At 45.6% G+C, this 24,482-nt stretch overlaps 1 protein-coding gene across 5 annotated transcripts in view; it reads right to left on the bottom strand.

Moving 5' to 3' along the window:
• Positions 1-24,482, bottom strand: part of LOC111861752 (potassium voltage-gated channel subfamily KQT member 1) — a 194,538-nt gene that overhangs the window by 83,556 nt on the left and 86,500 nt on the right. For all 5 annotated transcript variants that reach the window (XM_023846594.2, XM_033750501.1, XM_023846586.2 and 2 more), the window contains one exon: positions 21,821-21,980. In XM_023846594.2, coding sequence (XP_023702362.1) covers positions 21,821-21,980 — 160 coding nt within the window. The remainder of the gene's footprint in view (positions 1-21,820; positions 21,981-24,482) is intronic.

Genomic DNA, 24,482 nt, shown 5'->3' with positions numbered 1-24,482 from the left:
TTCTGCCCACAGAGTGTGTCTGTGTGTTCCGTATGGTTCTCACAATAAACAGCGACTGTTTCCTTAAACAGCATTAACCGGTTAGGCTTTGTAGCGGAGACGTAATGTTTCCTGTGCAGGGGCGGAGGAAGATGTGGTGAAAGGCGAGGTTGAAGAAGAGAAGGAAAAGGTGAAGGAAGAGGAGGAAGTGTTGGAGGAAGGAGCGAAATGAGAGAAGAGAGAAGAAGTGGAGGAAGCAGAGGCGGAGGAAGATGTAGAGAAAGGAGAGGTGGAGGAAGCAGAAGAGAAGGAAGGGGTGGAGGAAGAGAAGGAAACGGTGAAGAAAGAAGTGGACGATTAGAAGGAGGAAGAGGAAGAGGAAGAGGAAGAGGAAGACACGAGGGTGGGCCCAGATGTCCAAATGTTTTGACACGGCGCTTTCTTGAGACAGTTTCCATGATATCGGACACGTCTTCCCTTAGCAAACGCCTGTGATCCTTTATGACGCTTGTGCAAAGCAATTGCATCACGGCTCTTTAACAGCCCATTTGCCAAGTATCTCTTTGTTCTGAGAAGGGTCAGACATACGAAACCATAAACACACCACGACCCCTTTCCCGCCGCTGTTGATTCCCTATTTTAATGCACATAATAACTTTTCGGCCGACAAAACGCATTTACGGCCTTGCCATAACCATCCACATCTGCAGGAGTGGGCAGGTTATCCTTTACATCTTCCAGACAACATAAATGTACTGGTAGGCTACAATACGAATTGAAACTAAAAATAACACAAAAACATATAAACACGCCCGTTTCGCAAGTTTACACAACTATTATACAGAGTGATCCAAAATTCAGGCAACATGTAGGAGCCGATTTCGACACTTAAACGCTACGTCATGATTCAGTTTCATGGCAGTAAACTTCTTAATCGTGGTCTCTGAGTCATGACGCCTTGTAGTCAACAGTCATTACAATTAAAATTTAAAAGGGCCATGGGACGACTTCGAACAAGATGGTTCAGCCAGGTATTGCACGTTATGAACAGACGAAGAGGCTGGCAAGAAATGGGAACAAGAGGGGAAGGGGATAATGCCATTATAATAACACTATTCTGAGAATTATGCGAAAACATAGAAAGAGGAAAAATTAACAGATTTTCAATTGTAAAGCAAATGTTGCGTAAGTAACCACCGTGCTCTGAAGCGGTAATTAGTTTACTGGTTTGTTAATCAGATACTTGTTTAGTTAGTGTGTGGTTCAGACTACAGACACTAGCTCCGACACGAATTTGTCGCCCTTTGCGATGAGAGAAAATGGCCGCCGCTAGCACCGTTTTCAAACACTGGTCTTCAAAATGTAAAGCTGTCTCTTTGCTTAATTACGCAAGATGCCATGATGACGTGTGGGGGAGTGGAGTTACATTTCCACGCGTTTGTGACTTCGGCATTAGATGGAGGTGAGCGGTCAGATTTTTGTCCTGGGCGCTTTAACTCCCGGAGAAAGAGCACCGATACCTATTACATATGAAGTATGGAGGCCCCACTTCTGTAGAGGAAACAAAAATATATTCCTCCTGCCCGGAATTTAAGCCCCAATTCCTAGGTAGTCAAACTCGCAGACCAGTCACTATACCAGCTGAGCTATCCTAGGCCTTTTGAAATGGAAACCATCCTATGACCTCATTCGGCTGTATATTTGAAGCGTATTCCGGCTGTTTCTATTGCCTCTGTCTTGCGGTTTACCTCTGACCTTTCCGAAGAAGGAAGAAATCCATTATCGTGTAATTTGGATAAGTGCAACGTTTGTATAGCGAGCTGTGTGACGGGACCCGCCATCGCGCGAGTGCATTCACGCGAGCAAAGGTACTTCAACACCGGGGAACCTCAGACTTCAAGGGCGGGAAACGTCACATATGCCTATCTCTCCTCTCCATAGCACAGTGTTTCGTACATGTACTGCCGGCTTTAGCATGAAAATGTTTCGAAATTTTCAAACACAGTTTACTTTTAGTGTTTCATATGATTCTCACATAGAGAGAAATTAATAGCAGGAACCTTCCTGGGGGTAAAGGGCGACCGGCCGCACCGTAAGGCAGACAACCTCACCGCCATCTGCGAGTGGATTGTCTAGAAAAAGCGGGAGCCTCGACGTCTCACAAACTTATGGGCCTCCACGGGCTGTCACAGGGATAGCTTGACCCATAAGGCTGACAACCTCACCGCCATCTGAAAGCCAACGGAATAGAAAATGTGAGAGCCTCGACGTCTCACAACCCTATGGGCCTCCACGGCCCATGGTTTTACCGTTTCATAAACTGTAGATGTTAAGTCTGTGTGGCTAAGTCGGTGCAGAAACCATACTACGAAATGGGTGTCCTAAAGTTCAGACTTCGATTCTAAGCGGGGGCAGGTACCATTACGACATATCCCTGGAGGGATTGAAAAGCATTACAATAACCTTCTTCAGGATAATGTGTCCCGGCCGGGATTCGAAACGTCCGCCACTCAACTGCAAGTCACACGCGTTGTCACGTGAGATGACCTCCTGTAAGTTGGGTTCTTCTAAAAGGTAAAGGTGAATTTGTTCTTGTCCTGAATTAATCACTGCACCATGAAAACGTGGAGGGAATGGAGGTATAACTCCACGCATTCTTAACCTCGGTACTGGATGGGAAAATGGCCACTGAGGCGGAGAAATTGTAGTAAACCTGACCTCATCCATACCCTTGCGTGTAAAGTTGTGTGAACGATTGAACTGGGACAGCTCGACGAGAGAATATTTTGAAAACACATTAATCAGTGTCCTGAACATTTTACAATAAGTACCACGCCGTGAGTACAACACAAGATGATCATGATGATGATAATGATTCATGCGATGACAACGTACAACTAGTTCCAACTCCATTAAGCACAACAAATAGCAAGAATTAAACAAGTTTGGGTTTTGCGGGAACAATCGATTCCATTTTATCGATTGTGTGTATCATGGCCACGGTCCAGCAACACACGTCAGGTCGACACACACACATACACTCAGCACTACAGGAGGCCTTACGCCGGAGGGGGAGTGTATTGCCTTAAATTATTCATTATTCAAACGAAGGGGGAGCCATTGAAAGCAGTTACATTCTGTTGGCTCAAGAGGAAGGGAAAGCCACGTCAGTTGTACCACATCCCGGAAAACTAATTTCTCTTCTTTCACATGCACACAATACTGCAACAAGGAGGAATGTCTCTTCAAGGTCAAACACTCAACATACTGTCACGATGGAAACAAAGAATCTGTTTTCTAGTCGATACCAGCAAGTGTACAGCCTTGCAGTGGCTCGAAAACTGAACACCAAACTGTAACTGGGAATACATGAATACATATATGAAATTCGTTAGAATTCTCGATGCGCGTTCTTTAACAAGTCTATCAGCAGCTGGAATACAGAATGTCCCAAGAGTAAAGGTCAATAATCTGGGATGGCAGAGTATCGGTCATTCTATGCAAAAGGTGTATATGTGCATGTGTCTTACATGTATCCTGAACGGTTTCCGGCATAAAGCTATTTCACTGTACAGTATATTCTACACTGTACAGACGAGCAGCACGTCATGTCGTCACACGAGTTGCACCGAGGTAGAGCTGTTTCACTGTGCAGTACACTGTACACTGTACAGACGCGCAGCACGCCATGTCCTCACACGAATTGCACCGAGATAGAGCTATTTCACTGTGCAGTACACTGTACACCGTACAGACGAGCAGCACGCCATGTCCTCACACGAGTTGCAAAGTGCGTTGATGTTGACGGCGGAATTTTCGAAAACGTATTATACTGGGTATTTCTTTTATTGCTAGTCGGGTGGGACTAAGTCCCTTGCCTTGCGGCCACTTCTGGCCTATTGTACCAGCCCCAGATGATAGGTGAGGGTGACTGTGGAGCAATTGGTGGAATGAAGATTGGCAGGGGAAACCGAAGTACTCTGAGAAAACCTGCCCAGCGCCACTTTGCCCACCGCAGATCCCACTATATCAGACCCGGGATCGAACCCGGGCCGCCGCGATGGGAAGCCAGCGACTAACCGCTTGAGCTATGGCGCGGCCATTATATTGGGTAAACCGTACCAACTTTGTCACTTGAACAATAAATACCAGTATTAGAAACAGTACGTAATATTTCTTTATCAACAATTTTGGGACTGTAGAGTTTCGGAAACCGGGTGTCGTGTTTTCTATTTTCTAGAATACCGGACGACGGAAAAAGTCCAAGAACCCAGTAATTCTGAGTGTTACACACCTTATCGTCAGAACCCTTTAGAATTTATTGGCATTGTTTGTGAACTACAGAGTGAAGATACATATGTAGGGAACTTCTGCCCGCATCTGAAGTTCTTACATAAAAGAAAACAGTTCTGACAACTTAATAGACTGTATGCATTATGGTGACACTTCTAGCGTTAACAGTGCAGTGAGTGGAGAGGGCATATGACCAATTAACTACGTGACACACACTGCCTCTTTACTGTATTGAACGAATTAATCAATCGATATTAATATGTCTTCAGTCTGACCTTGAATATATTGGTCCGAACACACACACACACGTATAGAGTTCAGACGGAACGAAGCGGATGTAGCTTAATCGATATATTATCCCGTCCTTCCTCTGGAGTGACTGAGCAAAAACATGAAAGCTCTCAGTCAAGTCAGCCCAGGTCCTGGCTGAGATTCGAATCAACGTAACCCTGAACTTACCGCTGTGCCATAACGCCCGTAGGTTCTAAGTTGCTTATTTAACGACGCTGTCAGTATTAAGACTACGTCGATGACAGGATTATGAATTTATGTGTAGCAGTTGGTGCAATGACCGACCGAGTGACTGCCGCTTGTCGGGGAAGTTAGTGCCAACTTTAGCCGATAGGGGGAGTCGCGTGGTCAGCGCAACGAATCCACACTGCCGCTAATTTCGGTTTATAGTTCGCTTGCGGACTAAAGACACGGAGTTTTAGTTTTTTTAGTTGGTGGAATGAGAATTGGTAGGAGAAACAAATCCGTCCCAGTGAAACTTTGTCTAATACAAATCCCACATAACCTGAGCTCGAACCCGTGCCGCTAAGGCGGGAAGCCGGCAGCGACATATGTGTATGCAACAATAGCAGAATGACGAATATCTTGGGAGAGTCGAAGGTACTTGAACTAGAACCTTTGTCCAGTCCACTTTTTACCTACAAATCTCACGCTAACTCGTCCAGGATTGAAGTCTGGACTCCGTCGTGTCTGGGCACGGCTAATAGCGGTTATTTGAGCGTTACGTTTCGGCAGAGGAGGGGGGGGGGACACATGTGGCCTTCATCGCCTGGCAGCTCCGCCACGCGGTTCACTGTCAATCAATACTGCAGCAAATCGAAAAGCTATTGAACTGTTTGTCAGGGAACATGCCGACACAGGGAACATGCACCACCCCTTCTACCTGTTTCCGCGTGGTCTTGATAACGCGTACAGCTTGGCCGTGCAGACACGAAGTACCTCATACGTTATTCCACTGTGTACCTCATTTTTTATTTCATTGTTTCCCGCGTTCCTTTTTTTTTCGATTATCTCTTTACTGTGTTTACTGTAGGCTGATTTATTGCTCCTCTCGTTATAACGCAACGTTTCAAGTTACGAATTCAAATTTATGACTGACATTCACGGCACTTTTAAATCAAGGAATTTCGATTAACAAAAATATCACCGAACAGGCTGGTCTAACGGTAAAACTATTTGGGAGGAGGTTGGTTCGAATCTTGACCGTCACACCGGTTATTACTGAGAATTTTGATAGATTTGCTCAATACCGCCAGACAAACTCTGGGATACTATCTAAAATGGCCACGACCACTTTGTTCCAAATTATTTCCAGTTCACCGCTCATCAACAAATAATCCTAGCAGAAGACGCTACTGACAGTCACGACGTAGCGTCGGTACTGGGTGGAGAACAGAACACAAGCATCTGCGACCGCTGCTGGTGTCTAAACGGGTAATGAGGTATGAAGCAGTGCCGCATAGAAATGGCGGTCATGTCGAGTCCTCCTGAGCCTTTGTCGTGGCAACCATTCTTACCATCCTACTCTAATACGAGATGTTGGAAGACCAAGAAGAAAATGGTAAAAATAAAAGAATGCAAAACTATCCCTGTCACAGGTTGTGAGACGTCTAGGCTCCCATATTTTCTAGACAGTCGACTCACAGATGGCGGTGAGGTTATCAGCCTTACGCGCCAAGCTATCCCTGTAACAAGCCGTGGAGGCCCATAGGGTTGTGAGACGTCGAGGCTCCCACATTTTCTATACAGTTGGCTTTCAGATGGCGGTGACGTCAGGTTTACCCGCCTGCCGCCCTTTACCCCTAAGAAGATTCCTGGTATTCATTTCTGTTAGAGGCTGAGTCGACCCCAGGGCCATAGTTCGGCTGGAAGGATTAGTCAATTGTGAAATTCGATTACTTCATCGGGAATCGAACCCGCGACTTTCCGCCTTATGGCACAGTCCCCCAACCCAGAAGATGGCGCAACAATTTACTCAGTCTCGGAACAGGTCATGATGGATGGACAGAAGAAGAGGAAGGAGAGAACGATCTTGGGCGTGTACGCGTTCATCACCTCTCCCAAGCGTGCTGTATGCTCAACCCATCCCATAATACGATCACCCCGTTAGAATCTGCGGAACAATACAAATTCTGACGCGTTGTGTGGACGTGGTTCTGTTTGCATTGAATCTCCAATCGTTATAGAGACGCTAAATTCAAATTATTATAACTGGTGGTAGTAGTAGTAGTAGTAAAAAAGTTTAAGTCCCTGTACTTGATTAATTAAAAACAACGCGAAGAAGATGTATGCGAAATGGAGGTATAACTCCATTCTTAACTTCGGCACTAGATGGAGGTGAGTAGTCAGCTTCACGCCTCAGTCACTTCAACCCCCCAAGAAAAGAACCCCCAGTACCCATTGGATAGGAGGCTGGGTGGGCCCCAGTGGCGGTGTGGACTCTGTGCAGTAAAGAAAAGTCTATTACACCTGACGAAATCGAACGCCGGCCGTCCAGCCCGCAGCAATACCGACTAAGCTATCCTGGCTCACAGTGACAGTAGAGGTAACAACGGGCCTGTTATAAAGGCACCCTTTCCCTAACACCTCTGTCAGCCCTGTCTGGCATCTCAGCCTAGGTCTGTGGTTCGTATACAGTGGCTCAGACCTACAGAAATCCTGAGAAACGTCGCGTAAATGTGTTCTGCCCTATTGCAACAACTGAATCTCTCAACACAAAACTACAAAAACGTGCAGTGATTTGTGTAAAAATAATTGTAAACTTCAACGATGCCTCTGTCTTATTTCTTAAGGATCTGCATAACAATTGCTTGCTGGTACGACTGAATAATAGAGTTACGTCAGAAGACGTTAATTGCACTCCTTTTGAAGCGACGCAGAGCAGTAACACGACATGCTGCCACCTTCTCGCACAGAAGAGAGGATGGAGACAGATTGCAAAAATGCTTCTGTTGCTCATACGTGAACACTCGAAATTCGATGAGTACCTTTTCATCAAAACTAATACTGGAGAGTTTTAATGACATATTTCCATGTGTTAGTGGCTAGACAGGGGATTTGGATTGGTAATTCGATTTATTGAAGGCTCATAATTCGTAACTACAAGTAATTATAACTATATATCTAATTCACTCGATAAGTAGTCTCAGTCTTCACTAGCCGTTGCTGGGTTACGGTTCCCAACAATGTGGATTCCTCAGCTTCCGTGTTCACGTCCTCACTGGATGGCAGCTTTCTCGGTCCTTCGGTTAAAATGCTGATGGCCTCCGCCAGCACAGTCAATCCTCGCTTCAGTCTCCGCGAAATCCTTGACCAAGATATTTATTCTCTCCTAGAAATGTACGTTTTTTAGAAGTGGGGCCTCCTCTTCGACGAGGGAGGGGTCGGTGTTTCTGTGTATGCGCTACGTTTGTTACGCCGCAGTTTCAGCATGAGCATATCCGCGCTGTCACGGTGTCCCGGTCACTGCGGGCTCTGCGCGCCCTTTGTCACTGCACTACACTAAGCAACGTTTATACAGAGGTTTCCTGTCAATGCAGGCTTGTGCTGCAGGCTATGCCTTGACTCATGCAACTACTCTGAAACTGCAATTAGTCAGCTGAGCGGTCGTAAACCTGACCGCCGCCAAGTTTAAGCCTCTTACACTTCCTATCCTTGGCTTCTCCTTGTCCAATAGCACATAAATCAGAGGCAGAGTTACTTTGCGACTGGCGGTTTACCGCCAAGAAGTTCGCCTTGGCACCAAGCCCCTTGAGACTCATGACCAGTAACATTTTCTCCTATTTAACACTTGCGATCATAGTCCTTATATAACATCCTCTCTGGCGAGAGGACGGGCCTGTCGTTTACAATTGTTGGTAGACCTCGCCAGCGCAGTCATTCTCAATTCCGATTCCCGAGGTACTCATGACTCCCCCGGAGCTGGAGGGTCAGGTCCCCGAATTCATAACCCGGAGGAACACAGGTACCCACAGGTATATAACATCGGCACTGACCGCATAGAAAACACGTCCTTAAACAGACCCTCTATTGTTGCACGCGTGTCCAGCCGCTGCCTCGCAACGAACCCCATAGCCGTGTCACAATAACGAAGATACAAGGACTCAGAAGGGTATCTGTTTCTGCGGACATCCGAAACGTAACTCGCTAAACTCTAGCATCAAAAACTGTTTCACATAGAAGTAGAAGAAAAGAAAATATATATTTTATGTCCAATACAATTTTTCCGTAAGTCATACGGTCTTAGTGATAAGTGCACAACTGCGACTGCGCCAAGGGCTCTTAGGCCGAAATCGCTCCTCCTCTCTGAGCCTGGGAAGGTCTACATGAAGGCCTTGATATGCAGTTACGGCTATCGACTGGCGATAATATATTCAGATATCTGCAAGCGTAATCCATCAACCTGAAGAGTGATGTAGAATCTCTACCTGCTCTTCTCTGCTTGGTATTTATTCCAGTCTATAAAGACCGAGGGAGGAAACATATCGGATTTATTTAAAGTTTGCGCTCGATATTAGGACCCTTATGTATGGAAACGGAAGGGGAATACAAGCATATCTCTGGCAGCACTCAGGATCAACGTGAAGAGTAACGGAGATAAATACGTTGGATATGAGAGTCTCATAACGATGATTAAGAAGACTACTGGGATGCAACACCGTGTAGATATATAGTTTACTGATGTTTCGGAGGAAACTAATGCCTCTATCTTCATTGTCGAAAAGTATGCCAAGCAAGAAACCAGCAGAAAGAAGCTAAGAGGAAGTAACGTTGTGGTGTAAATTATAATGTAGGAAGATGTGATGCAGTGCAGACTGGAAGATGGCTACCAAAAGTAGCTAAGATTGCCACCTGCTTCTTGCAGCAATAACTGTGCTGGCGAGGGTCAGCAGCAATGTATTGCTATGCTATGCGAGTACTTTCGACACACGGTTTTCTTGGTTTTATTCTGTCTCCAAGCAAACCCTGAGATGGTTCCTAAGATCCGAGTTGCTACCACGTGCTTCTCATGAGGCCCTCCCTGTTTCAGTTCCTCAGACTCAAACCCCTTGAAAAGAGTGCGTGAGGTAGCCGCTATGACAATTTCGGCTTTAATTCGTAAAATCCAAATTCCCTAGCCCCTCAAACCACATTTTCTACCCATCGTAACGTCTTCATTTTTAAGTTTTTTAAAGCTCGGTAGGTATAGTTCGCTTGCGGACTCAAGCCACGGAGTTGGTTTTGTTTGTTTCTGGTATGGGGTGAGACTGCGTCCACTTGGTACGTCGGCCACTATTTGGCATATTGTACCAGCCCCGTATGATAGATTAGCAAAGAACAATTCGTGGAACGAGAATTGGCAGGGGAAACCGAAGTAGGAGGAAACCTTCCCCAGTGTCACTTTGTCCACTTTGACTTGACCTGGGATCGAATGCGGGCCGCCGCTGTGGGAAGCCGGCGACTAACCGCCTGAGCTGTGGCACGGTCAACATCTTCACTTTCATCCTGCCCTTATCAGAAGGACAAGTGGGCGAAGCCTGGGAACCTTCTAACCAAACCATGCTCTTTCTCACCCCCCCCCCAAATAAAGTGTCTCTCGTTTCTCCCACAGCTTTCTTTTTTCATCTGCTCTTCTACCATCCTTTCGTAATCCCCTCTTCATATTTCCAAGAGTTAAAAGAGCGTGGAATTGCATCCACGAGGTTTCATTTCCAGAACTGAGGCATGTGCACTTGCATCCATGAGGTTTCATTTCCAGAACTGAGTCATGTGCACTTGCATCCATGAGGTTTCATTTCCAGAACTGAGGCATGTGCACTTGAATCCATGAGGTTTCATTTCCAGAACTCAGGCATCTGAACCTGCATCCATGAGGCTTCATTTCCAGAACTCAGGAATATGCACCTGTACCCATGAGGCTTCATTTCCAGAACTCAGGCATATGCACCTGCATTCATGAGGCTTCATTTCCAGTACTGAGGCATGTGCACTTGTATCTATGAGGTTTCATTTCCAGAACTGAGCCATATGCCCCTGCATCCATGAGGTTTCATTTCCAGAATTGAGGCATGTGCACTTGCACCCATGAGGTTTCATTTCCAGAACTGAGGCCTATGCACTTGCATCCATGCGGTTTCATTTCCAGAACTGAGGCATATGCACTTGCATCCATGAGGTTTCATTTCCAGAACTGAGGCATGTGCACCTGCATCCACGAGGTTTCATTTCCAGAACTGAGCCATATACACTTGCTAGCCACACATGCTTACGCAGTTATTGAGTTTTCGTAACAACGGGAAGCGCAAGGAGCACAGATCCGTCAGGTCACACATTCGAACCCGGCCTTCTCTGCTCTCACAAACCTGCAGACGGTATGAAAGAGCGTGGCATTTCCATGAATGGACCTTTATATCGGGCCAAAAAGACGGGGAAGCATTTCAAGCAGGAGCATATTGATCGGAGCCTGACAGAACATTTCGCTCCTTGGCAAGAAACGGATTTCTGTCGTCTCACCGGTCTGACTGGTCAGACCTGCAACATTATTGCGAGTCGACGGCCTACGGTCTGGACGGCCGGGAATTTGGGGTTCGATTCCCGGCAAGATAAGGTGAAGTTATCCCTCTGCATAATTACTTAAACACTACTCCTTTAAGACACATGTGACAGTGGAGGTGTAGCTCCACAATTCTTTATCTCGGCAATAGATGGAGGTGAGAAAGTTCAGTTTCACGCCCCTGCAGTTCTACCCCCGGGGAAAGAACCCCCGGTACCCACTGGAGAGGAGGCTGGGTGGGCAGCAGAGCCGGTCTGGACGCGATTTTGGGAATCGAACACGGGCCATTCAGCCCGCAGCCCGTGATTCTACAGACTGAGCTACCCCGGGTACTTCCCAGTAGGGGTCAAGATATTTTCTCTTCTGCACAACGTCCAGACCGGCTCTGGGGCCCACACAGACTGCAATGGGTACCGAACGCTCTTTCGCAGACAGCAGAGTGGACGGAGCGTGAAAATGACCACTCACCTCCATCAGGAGCAAAGGCGGGGCGCTTAGTTAATTAAGCACAGAGAAAACTTTAACAAAACTTCGGACTCGTCACCAAACAATTATTTGTGTCTGTATTATTCCCTCTTACTCTCATTCTGTGGGCCGTTCAAATGAAACCCGTGCAGCAGGGTCTTAGTTGAGAAGCTAAGAGTTGCTTGGTTGGTTGAGATATTGCCACCGTGTTCACGACAGCCCAGGGCTGCGCTCTGCCTCGAGCCCGGTATCTAACACTCAATTAAATACTTTCCTCCCATCTACATCTAGGTCTTCCCAGTTATCTACTTCCTTCAGACTTTACCACTAGAACCAAATTCCCTTCTTTCATTTATTTGTATTTCTTACTTCCTCCTCATTCCATCCAGTCTTCTCTGCTTTGTTTCATTTCTCTTTCTTTCACGTCTTTATTTACAGGTTATTCACCGGCACTGTAGCTCAGACTACACGCGCACACACAAAAAATATTACATATATACCAGCTGCTATGCAACGATCGCAAAACAGACGGGATAACGGCCATTGCTATGCAGCAGCTTCGTAACTACGCAACAATACTGGAGCCGTTGTTAAGCAGCGGCCCGCGAGGAAGTTCTGTTGAAAGCGGTGTTTTCTATGGATCCCATAGAATATTTCCCCAGTATATGCCTCGACGGATTCAGAAGAACCACGAGAAAACCTGTTAGAATATTTGAGTTTCTCGGTCTTAATTCGAACCTAGCACCTCCCGGTTACAAGTCACAAGCTGTTGCCACCTGAGCTAACCTTTTCGGTTGTTTTCTAGCGATGTAAGATTGAAATAACATTTTAAGAAAACTGCCTTTTGTAAATACAGCAACAAACCTACTGGGTACAGCATCATCATGGAAGTTCCTTGACTAGCTGAACAACTATCAGCTTCTCACGTATGACTGTGGTTCATGACGATTTCACTGATGTGAGAGACAGGCAGGCAGTGCGTGGTGTACCTTACCTCTTGTCGGCACCCCTTCTCGTTATGCATCCCTCATAACAGCGGCAAGGGTCTAATTACGGGGCGGACTAAGCACTCAGGAGGGCCTGAACACGTGTTCATTTAAGCGTGCGACAATGCATCGTTAGAGGCGAGTTGGCGTCGCGCCGAGAGAAGAGGTTAAAACATCTGACTCTAGAGATCCCAGTCACCACAGCCTGACTCCAAACACAAGCTTCGTACCGGGTGACCCGAGTGTTTCTTTCTTTAGCATTCCTCTAATGCATAAAGCGATCAACATGCGGTGCCATTAACACCTCTTGGAGAAAAATCGCATTAAAACAATGCGACAATAAAGGACATGATCCTCACGAATGTAAAGCCGTACAATTCGTTAGTCCGACGTTTCTGAGGAAAAACTGCCTCCATTATCAGGGTAGAAGAACAAGCCAAGCAAGAAATCAAAATAAGCAAGCTGAAACATCGGGGTGTCTCAGAACTGCATGGTATTGTAACTATATTCCGTGGGGGTGGCAAATCCAACAACGTAAGGACAGTCTCTCTGTCGTCAAGTGTCGTTTTCGTGGAAATGCTTATGTAGAACAGCTTCTTGAAAGTTGTATCCTGTATTCTTGTGAGGCCTGATTGTGTGTACACGAAGCGCACTTTTCTTATTTCGAAAAATGTAAGTAGGTTTAAGAGATCTCCATGCTGTCAGTTCTAAAATTAATTCGAAGCTATACAGCATAGGCTATTGAAAGCGTACTTAAATAAACGGCGAGTAAATAGAATTAATAAAAATCTGGGGTAAATATGAAGTTCTGAGAACGTCCTTTGATATGACACGACCATACAGTAAACGAACAAAGTGGGGGGGGGGGCCACAGATACACGAGTGACACGTTGCTTAGCAACGATAGTGATCCACTCAGACAGCAAGCCTCATAGACTTGAAAAATTAGAGGAGGGTATACAAACAAAAGGGTGAGACACAGGATACACAAGACAGACAGCAAGGTGATCTTATAAGCTTCCTTTTATTTTTCAAAATGGGCGAAAGTAGAGTAAAAAGGGCATCATGTACGGAATACGCACATGAACACACCCAAAAGGGACACGATCTCGGATTACACACACCGCTACCCATATTAAAGTGATGCATTTTCAAAAAATTTGTTTCCTGCGTTCAAAATCGGCGAACTGAACTCACGAACTCTACTTCTATTGCAGATGAAAATTTTTAAATTATGGATAGAATTACATCTCTCATTTGCATTTCAAAAACCCAGATTAATATGTGGTACTATTAATATGGAAATTTTTATCATAAAAAATTCATACCACAATTTAAATGACACAACCCAATGCGTTTCAGTAGTACTGTTGGATGTTTCAAAGCAGTGATGAATGGAATGCATGACGTATTTGTCACAACATTCATTCCCAACCGGTAACTACATATTTTTAAACCGACGTAAACAACGTGTGATTGTACGAGTACTTTATTTTTGAATTTCGAAGCCTAGTTCAGAAAATAGCGTTTAGATAGGAAAAACTTAAGGAAAGAAATCCTTTGAAAGACCTGGTCGTAGACGGGAGGGTAATATTAAATGATCCTTCAAAAAATACGGAGTGTGGCATGAATTAATCGCGCTCACGATGGGGTCCACTGGCGACCTCTGGTGAATACGGTGATCAACCATCGGGCTCCATAAAGCCCAGAATTTTCTTCACGAGCTGAGCGACTACTAACGTCACAAAAAGAGCTATGCTCCATGAAGTCCAATAGTCAGCATGCTCAGGAGAGGGGCAAGTGAACACGGTAAAGAATATTAACTGATAAGCACTACGCCATGAAGACGTATGGGGGAGTGGATGTATAGACCCACGTTTTCTTAACCTCGGCACTGGTTTGAGGTAAGTGGTCAGCTTCACCCCCGGGGAAAGATCCCCGTATCTAGGAGGATGGGTGGACCCCAGAGCCGGTCTGGACGACGCGTAGAAGTGAAAAATTCTTGACATCACCGGGACACGAACTCCGACCCCTTGGTCGTCCAGCCAGTAGCTAGTCCCTATACCGACTGCGCTATCTAGCTCACCGGTAATTAATATTACTATCTGATATGATGTGACATCGTGCAGTTTGGTAGATTTTTACCGAGGTTTATATGGAGGCAGTAAGGTCCCCGAAAAATCGGTTAACTGCTAGGCAGTCATTACAACCCAGAAGACAACCTCCGGTTTCATATGACAATGAAACCTTCGAGTTCCAATTAATCTTAATGAAACAGGGAATGGATAGGATTAAAGTGGCTCACGACAGAGTCCAGTAACAAGCTACTGTGAACACTGTAATAAATATACGAATTCCATGAAATGTTGATGAAATTCTTCGGCCAGCTGAGGCACTGTCAGTTTATCTACAAGGAACCTGCTTCATGGAAATATTAATAAAATCAACCAATGACCAACAAGAGATGGAGACAGACAATGGTTAATACAAAAAGAACCATAAAAACACAAACACACGAATACCAATATCCCCTGTTATTAATGCCCGGCCCCTTCTACCCCCAACCGTGACTATACATGCTGTCAGCCTGATGACGTCAGAACGTAGTGATCCATCGCGCGTGCGTAATAAAGGTAGATGCGCTGACTAAATCGAATCCTCGTGACCCACACAGAAGTTCGAACAGAGAGCGCTGCGTCCGAAAGTGCGCGCCCCCAAAAAACAGCAACATAGGGACAAAAATATTATGTCTGAGGCACCTGTCATTCTTACACCAAGTGATGTGACAAGGTACTTATCTAAATAAATAATTATTTCTCTTTATCTGTATCGCCGACATTTAACCCCTAAAAGTTTGTGATTACTTTGTGACGATTGTATATTGCTACCAGTACGTATTATGCTTTCGGACATTATCAATCGTCTTGTCTATTAAAAAAAAAGTCCTGTCTCCTTTTTAAGACGCAGCGTTTCGCAGACAGGATTCTGTCCAATTTTTCACTTTCCTAACTCTTACTCCTGCCGGTCACGGTAGCCGAGCAGTCTAAGGCATGTACTGACTTCGCTCGCTCGGAAGTCGGGATCGTGGTTTCGAATCCCACACAAGACATGGATGTTTGGTATGTGTATGCGTTTATTCTGTGTTTGTGTTGTCCTGTGTTTAGGTAGAGGCCTTGCGACGAGCTGATCACCCGCCCAAAGCGTCATACCGTCTGCAAAATGATCATGAAACTGAGAAATCAGCCCTGTGCCTCAAAGCCAAAAAAAATTTCATAAAATTACTTGGTTTACAGGAGAAAGTCCCCAAAGCATCTGCAGGCAGTTGGTTCCAGAGCCGCATGATCCTACTTGTAAAGGAATATTTTCCGATATCTGTCCTTTGCTTTGTGCTCCTAATTTTCCTACCACGTTCGACCCTGAAGATGGAAGTAGTACGTTCTTCCGAAACATCGGTAAACTTAGAGTAGATTACACGGCGTAATATCCCATAAAATAATTATCTTCGCTCTTATAGCTGTGAGTGTATAAACTCTTACGCAATATTCAAGTAGGTCTTCAATAAATACGTGTACATGCGGACTCGATTCAACTGGCTTAGGACAGGGTCCAGTGGCGTGAATACGGAAGCATCTGTTCTGTTTACTTGATTAATATATGTGAGAAGAGTAACTAACTACTTCCGTGGAGCTGAGCCCTTTTTGAGAAGCCGACGGTTGCTAAGGCGTTCAAGAAATTGTCAGTGTTTCACGAAACCCTAAGTTTCGTAACTGTGTTCATAAAAGACCCACCACTGGTCCGTATCCTGAGCCTGACGAATCCAATCCACCCCCCATCCTATTCTATAAGATTCATTTCAATAGTATTCTCCCATTTACGTCTATACATCCTTACTGGGCGCTTTCCTTCACGTCTTATCAAAATTCTGTATGCGCTAGTCTTCCCGTCCATGCGTGCTGCATGACCTGACCATTCTAGTAATATTTGGAGAGGGTTACACTTTTGGAACTCATACTGCAGCTTTCTACAGTTATAGATACAAACATTCTCCTGTGTCAGAGGTAAATTTCTCCTTGTGCTTAGCTACTTAAGCACTATGCCATGAAGGAGTACAGGAGAACGGATGTATAGACCCACATTTTCTTGACCTCGGCACTAGTTGGAAGTGAGTGGTCAGCTTCAAGACACGGCCGCTTTTTTTTCCAGGGAAAGAGCCCCGGTACCCACTGGATAGGAGGCTGGGTGGGCCCCAGAGCCGGTCTGGACGACGTGGAGAAGAGAAAATTCTTGACCTTGCCGGGACTCGAACTCCGACCCCTCGGTCGTCCAGCTCGTAACCAGTCGCTATACCGACTACGCTATCCAGGCTCCTGTGTTCCTCCCTTAATGTCAGAGACCAAGTTTCACACCTATACACAACAAGCAAGATTATAATTTTGTGTATTTTAATTGTTTCGTTTTTAGACAGCAGACGAGAAGACAAAAGGTTCTGGACTGAGTGGTAGCAAGCATTATTCCTTACATACATACATACATATGTAGGCCAACTGCAACTCAATTCGGCGATTATTGTTAAGCAGATGGTCCACTGTCATGTTCAGAGAACTCGCATTTCATATTAAATGTACACAAATTGTTAGGTTAGGAACAAAAGTCACGTTTCATGAAGACTTAATTACGAAAATTCATAGATTCTGTTATGATTTTAAACAAAGCACACACAATGTAATTAGCGCTCCATTTTGAGCAGCCCCGCGGTTCCGCTGGTAGGAACGGTGTTTGGCTTCATCAGCGTCGAAACAAAACACTGCACAGTGTACATCCGGTCCTGTTTATCGTTTCTAAAACGAGGCCAGCGCATCCGGTTTTACTACAATGCCATCTCTTATCAGAGACATTAAACATCCAGTCCCTCGTATAATCAGAGTCGGCGCGCATGTTTATGGACAAAACAAAGGAAATGGCGCGGAGTTTAGTTGGAAAGACGACGTTTAATGAGGTTTTATAACAAACTATACTGTGTCTGAAATATCTCTGTGGCTGTCCCATCAGATAGTGACGTCATCAGTATAAATTTACTGGATTCTATTTCCAACATTCCATGGGAACCAAACTCGCCAGACAAGAGAACTCTTTGAACACACAGGACTTTCCCCTACTCAAGGCATGACGTAATCTCAAAGATGTATTAGACAGACTATACCTAACCACCTAACTGAAACTGACTATATCCGGTTGACGCAGTCTGGATAGTGACACTGTATGGTGGTGTACGTGGATACCGACGTTTCGGAGAAACATGCTCACACAATCATCAGGGTTGCAATATGCAGATTGTGTTATGTAGGCGGGTATGAGGGGATGAGGAACTTGAGGACAGTCCGGGATCATCCTCACCATACAGAATTACATCCTGAAAATGGAAGAAACATGTTCGCCCGAAACGTCTACCACGTTACGCGGACTCGCAACCCAATAGCTAGCAATCTCAACATTTACAACCATGCAAACATCAAGTTTTATAACAATGCAACTAAGGCCGCGCCATAGCTCAAGCGGTTAGTTGCTGGCTTCCCACCGCGGTGGCCAGGGTTCGATCCCGGGTCTGATCAAGTGGGATTTGTGGTGGACAAAGTGGAGCTGTGGCAGGTTTTCTCCGAGTACTTGGGTTTTCCCTGCCAATCTTCATTCCATCAAATTCCCCATCATCATAATCACCCGGGGCAGGCTACAACAGGCCAATCAGTGGCCGCCGTGCTGAGTGGACCCAGTTGGGCTCCACCCCCCACTAAGCGAATTAAAAAAAAAACAACAGACGCCTTCCACAGACCTTTTTTCTTCTTCTGGCTTTAAGAGTCCTGTAACTGACTTTGGGTATTCTTTTTTGCTGTCCTCAGACAAAATGTCCATCCTGGCTGTAAAGGGGGGGCGGCGACCTCACCGCCATCTGTGAACCGATTGTATAGAAAATGTGGGCGCCTCTACGTCTCACAACCCTATGGGCCTCCACGGCCTGTTGCAGGGATAGCTTTACCTTTCTTACAATACTTTGCATAACTTGCCTAACAGATTCCTTGCCTGAATACCCAGACAAGTGAGCACTGCTCAGACCCTCGTTAACATCAATGAACTACACCGACATTCCAACCAGGAAGATGGGTATGTCCGCCGTCCCAATTTTCTCTGTCGTCACGATTCAATTAAATAATGATTCCTCCTCTTCTAATCCAGAACACAAGATGGAAACGGCAGCTGGGTCAGCATCCCGTCTGTTTCCAACCCCCGGTGCCACTGAAATATTTACTCGATTTTGGCGGCTTCTATTTTAGGAGGTTTAGCAGACAGAACGGGGAAGCAGGGTACAGCACTGAGAACCGGAGATATGAGCAAAATTCGATTTAGCTTCAACAGCTATCACCTGCATTCCCGAAAATTGGAAGAAAAATTGCGGCGGGGTGGGGCGGACGAGAAAGCTGGCTGGATTCATTCCCAGTGTTGCCATGTTATTATTGCAAATGGCTGANGGGGTGGGGCGCAGGCCGTTCCTTTGTCAGGTGTTCATTGCAGGCGTCGGAGTTCACTGGAGGCTAAACAGACATATGTCAATCTATATTCCTGCTGTAACCAGTGCCTTAGTTACTCAAGAAATTGCCAACATTTCACGGGATCGAAAGGTTCAGCGCCATGTTCGAAAGAGACAGTCACTGGTCCATATCCCGAGCCAGAGGAGCCCAATTCACATCATCCCCTCCATCCAATTTATGCCTACGTCTTCCTAAGGTCAGTCGACTCTATGAATTGGGGCAACTTTATGGACAAGTCACGTGTAAATCGGATAGCTCTGTCACTATAGTGACTAGCTACGGGCTGGCCGATCGAGACCGGCTCTGGGGTCCACCCAATGGGTACCATGGGTAAAGCGGTCAGGGCGTGAAGCTGACCACTCATCTCAATCAGTGCCGAGGTCAAGAATGATGGAGCTATACCTCCACACCGACCTTATGTCTTCATGGCATAGTGCTTAATTAGTTAAGCACAGGGACAACTTCTTTTGTTAAGTTCTTTCGGAAAATCCCAACGGCGTATGAATACCGGAAGTACTCTGAAACCGGAAGTCGTAACTTTATACTGATGATGTAACGGTCTACGTCACAAACTGATGATGACGTATCATCGCTCACACAGCAGACGGAGCATAGCGGTCTCTTCCTTTCAGAACGCATCTTGGATAGCATTTAGAATTACTGGGTTTCTGGATCCGCGCATCTTTTTGTATGCTTCTCGCATCCCAGAGACAATTTTTCCACAAAACCGCAGTTCCAGCACAGCAATAGCAAGGACGTTCTATTCCAAGAAATTTGCTTTCACAGTGACGCACATTTTAATATTATACTAATCATAATGAGCGTTCTTCAGTGTCTCAACATCGCGGATCACTGTCTTCTATAATGTGACGCCGAACAGTACATTAGATCACTACGAATGCTTCGGCGAAATCTGCTGCCTCCACCTTCAGGGTAAGAGAGTAAATAGAGAGTGGAAAAGTACGGATATACAGCGAGATCTGCAGGTCTCCTCCCTCCCTAACATTCTTTCCACTCACGGCTTACAGTTCTACCCTGGAAATGGAGGCAAAATGTCCCTCCGAAACGTAGTTACTCTGGCAAGCAGTGATCTGTGACTATGATGCATTCTTGCACGCTGTAACAAACATCTGCCATTTCTATTGACAGAACGGGATGTCAGAAAGAAGGGCAATTGTAGACGAAATGTAAAAATGTATCTGACAGTTGAGTCCCTCGGGAAAATTGTTTTGTTCCGTGAGTCGAGAAGCGAGGAAAACAGAAAGGCCAATGCGTACACAGAAGCAGGAGAAACGGAACAATGGCGCTGCTGTCACAAGTACCCAGCAGGGTTTCATGGACCAGCCATATTCATTACAACTGTCAACACAAACGTATCCCTTCCCTATTTCCAAAATTGCTTCCAGGCAATTTTCATTTCTTAAAGAAACAAAAATATACTTTCTTTACATCGCCATGCTGTCCTTGTATATGTCTGTACGTCTTTATTCTTCAACTTTCAAACAAGTTGGCCGATTTTGACGAAATTTGGTATGAGAGTTATGTCATTACTGTCCACCGCAAAGCCATAATTGTGCGTGTTAATTTGCCACGCTTTCAGTATCTAGACTACAGAATGCAGAATGGTAGAATGACAGGTACATGATGAACTGACAAGGATTTGGAAGGAAACAGTCTTGGCGTAATCGAGGTATATCAAAGCATTTTCTTGAAGGTGTAGGGGGAAACCTCGGTCACGACAATTGGCGCTCTGGTCGAGGTTCGAACCAAGCACCTACCGAACACGAGTCTAAGAGTGTTAACATTATGCCAAGCAGCTAGGTGTGTATTTTTTAATTCCACACAATCACTAATAACAATATGGCGGATGAGCGAACTTATGAAGAGGCAATTAACTTGCATCACTAGATGTGAGGTCCTCTATCTCTGGAATGATGAGACTTTGTTAAGGCAATGTTTTGGTGGAGTGAAGATTGGCAGGGGAAACCGAAGTACTCGAGAAAACCTACCCCAGCGCCACTTTGTCTACCACAAATCCAACTTGACCAGACCCGGGCTCGAAGCCGAGCTGCCGCGGTGGGAAGCCAGCGACTAACAGCTTGAGCTGCGGCGGGGCCAACTCGATCGGACCTTCCTTACAGTCCGCCATACTTAATTTTTAATTTATTCGTTTCATTGGCCTGTGTCTCAAAACCTTTTCTACCCAGCAAAAAAGAAGTTTCGGTTACAGCTTTGCAGAAGGCTCGCCTAAACGTCTTTTGATAATTGAGTAGGAAGACTCAGCATTGGTTACACGAGCTTTCGCACTATTAACTTCCCCCGTTTTCTCCGGTATTCCGTTCCAGTTCTACAAGTTATCGAATGATACGTCGACACCGACGTTTGGCGCCTTCTCCCACTAATAACATGCACAAATATTCAATCCGAAAAAGTCTCTTTATGCTACACTTTACATATCTACATGAAAACCTTATCAGCAGAGAGCAGACACGATATAATGGAACAAAAGACTGCTCGCACGTTCGTTGTCTACAGCACAACTTACATTCACGTAAAGTGTTTACGCTGGACGATTCGTTACTATGGTAACTCAAAAATGAGTTAATTTCAGAGCTGTCACCTCACCGTTACATTACTGGAGGATGAGTGAAACACAAAGATTCAGTACAATCACGTGATACAGCTGTACTTACACAGAGATGTGATACATAAAACATTTCCAGCCTGTCGGACGCTCCAGGAAGTTGTACACTTGTCCCTGGAATGTCGCCTTGCCCGCACGGCGATGCTCCTTCATGAGGTAACGAGTTTCCCAGTTGCCCCTCTCCTGGAGCAAGGACCGCGGGTCCAAACCTGTGTACACAAAACAAATGTATTAAAATCGGTGCCTTCTGCGATGAACCTGGGCTTAATTAAGCACCACGTCATGAAGACGTATGGGGAAATGGAAATATAGCTCCACTATTACTAACCTCAAACTAGAGGTAACTGTGACATGACGTCTGAAAGCCGGAATAGTAGAGCCAGAGCGGAAGTCCATTTCCAGCCAACGGCTAGCCAAACACACGTTCCCACAGCAACGTAGAGATGCCGAAGTCCACTGATAGGAAACGGTTAGGTAAGCATGTTTCCGTGACAACAGACATCTTCCATGGTTACCGAGAGTCTATATAAGGAAACAGTCAGTCGTAAGAGAGTTCAGTGTTCAGCTGCGCAGTGTTAACCAGCGGCTAACGGAAGCTGAAGAAGTGACCGGCTCTTAAATCAGAACCAAGTGAGTCCCAGTGGAAGAGAAGACAGTCGTAATCCAGTACGGAATGGAGCGAGTTGTACACAGTCATTGATTGTGAGCTGATAGCTCTATCTCGGTGAAACTCGTGTGAGGACATGGCGTGTTGCTCGTCTGTACAGTGTACAGTGTACTGCACAGTGAAATAGCTCTATCTCGGTGCAACTCGTGTGAGGACATGGCGTGTTGCTCGTCTGTACAGTGTACTGCGCAGTGAAATAGCTCTATCTCGGTGAAACTCGTGTGAGGGCATGGCGTGTTGCTCGTCTGTACACTGTACAGTGAAATAGCTCTATCTCGGTGCAACTCGTGTGAGAACATGGCGTGTTGCTCGTCTGTACAGTGTACAGTGTACTGCACAGTAAAATAGCTCTATCTCGGTGCAACTCGTGTGAGGACATGGCGTGCTGCTCGTCTGTACAGTGGACTGTACAGTGAAATAGTTATATTTCGGAAACCGTTCGGAATAGGACACATGTACATATACACTTTCTTGCTTAGAATGACCGATCCTATGACCTCCCAGAAAATCGGCCTTTCAACTTGGAACATTCTGTATATTCTCTCGTTAACTAAGGACGCTTTCAATACCGAAACTGTACAATGTTCGATGGTGGAATGACAGACGAATGATAAATTAGAGACGATTTGAAAGGAAGCGGCCGTGGCCTTATCCAGGTACTATCATAAGATTTGCCTGGAGAGACGGAGGAAAACCCCTAAAAACTTCCGTTCGGATACCTAACGTACCGACCGATATTTGAACCGAGCAGCTCCCGGATGGAAAGTGAAGAGCACTGTTCGGTGTATTGGTATAGTGGGAAAATATGTGGCCCCTCAGGGTCCCGAGTTTGGGCATCCCTAATATATGGTGAAGACACCACATAATATACAATTACGTGGAAACTGGCTGGCTATACAGGATACAGGAGAACGCAATCCTTTAACGACGAGAAGGCGAGGCAAGCTGTGGGTACAACAGGCGGCCCGTGAGCATTCTACTGTTCATTTAGAGACATATCATGAAGTCCGAAAATTTTACCGATGTTTTCAGCTTGCACAGTACATAAGGACGGACTTTGGTAATCGCCTCGTCTTCTCTTCGTTGGCAGACGGGTAGATTTCACTTATCAGAACGATACTAGATTATCGATATACAAACAAAAAGCGATTTAAGTCTGTCTAAAATATCTGCAAGCGTAAAACGTAAAGCTCTCCCTGTAACAGTCCGTGGAGGCCCATAGGGAGGTGGGACGTCGAGGTTCCCACATTTTCTAAACATTCGCCTCACAGATGGTGTTGAGGTTGTCAGCCTTAGGCACAGGCCGCACTTTACCCCCCCAAGGAAGATTCCTAGTACTCATTTCTGTTAGAGGCTGAGCCGAATACCAGGGCCATAGTGCGGCTGGAAGGATTAGATAAATTAAAAAAAAAAATCCATCTCATAGGGACTCGAACACGCGACCTTCCGGCTTGTAGCAGAGTGCCTCAACCAACTACGCTACCGCGTGCAAAGGTACGCCACAATTTCTGTAGGTAACCTTACGGAAGAACAGTCCCTATGTTGAACGAGATCTCCGATATGGGGGATTTTGGTTCTTGTGTGTTGAAACAATCTAGTGACTTTCTAATTATGACGTAACGCTCTACAACACGGCACACTGCAGTACCTGTTTTGAGGAGGTCTTTCTTCCATGCTGTTATGGTCTTCTGGTCAGGTGGCGCCTTCTTGTACTCCCTTCTGAAACGGCAGGCGTACTCGCTATCGCTCTCGTAAGAAACCGCCCACGTGGCCGCTTGGACCAGTTCCTCGGTGGAGTAGGCGACTTTCTTGGACATGAGTGGCTGACGGCGCAAGAACTGACTCGCGACTACCGTTATGATGATTACTGCCGGCGCGAATGAAGCCAGAAACGTAAAGAAAGTAGAAAGTGGGCTGATCGATATGCCAGCTCATTCGAGTTTGCAAAGTACGAAGGAATATCCAAGGAGTATAAAATTATCAGGAAATCAACACATCGCTGAAACAGGTATCAAAACAAAACTGACAGTTAATGCCTACATTA

This window comes from Cryptotermes secundus, unplaced genomic scaffold, assembly GCF_002891405.2.
Source record: "Cryptotermes secundus unplaced genomic scaffold, Csec_1.0 scaffold136, whole genome shotgun sequence".
Taxonomy (NCBI): domain Eukaryota; kingdom Metazoa; phylum Arthropoda; class Insecta; order Blattodea; family Kalotermitidae; genus Cryptotermes; species Cryptotermes secundus.
Note: the sequence above shows the minus strand (reverse complement) of the source record. Positions and strands in the feature narration are given on the sequence as shown.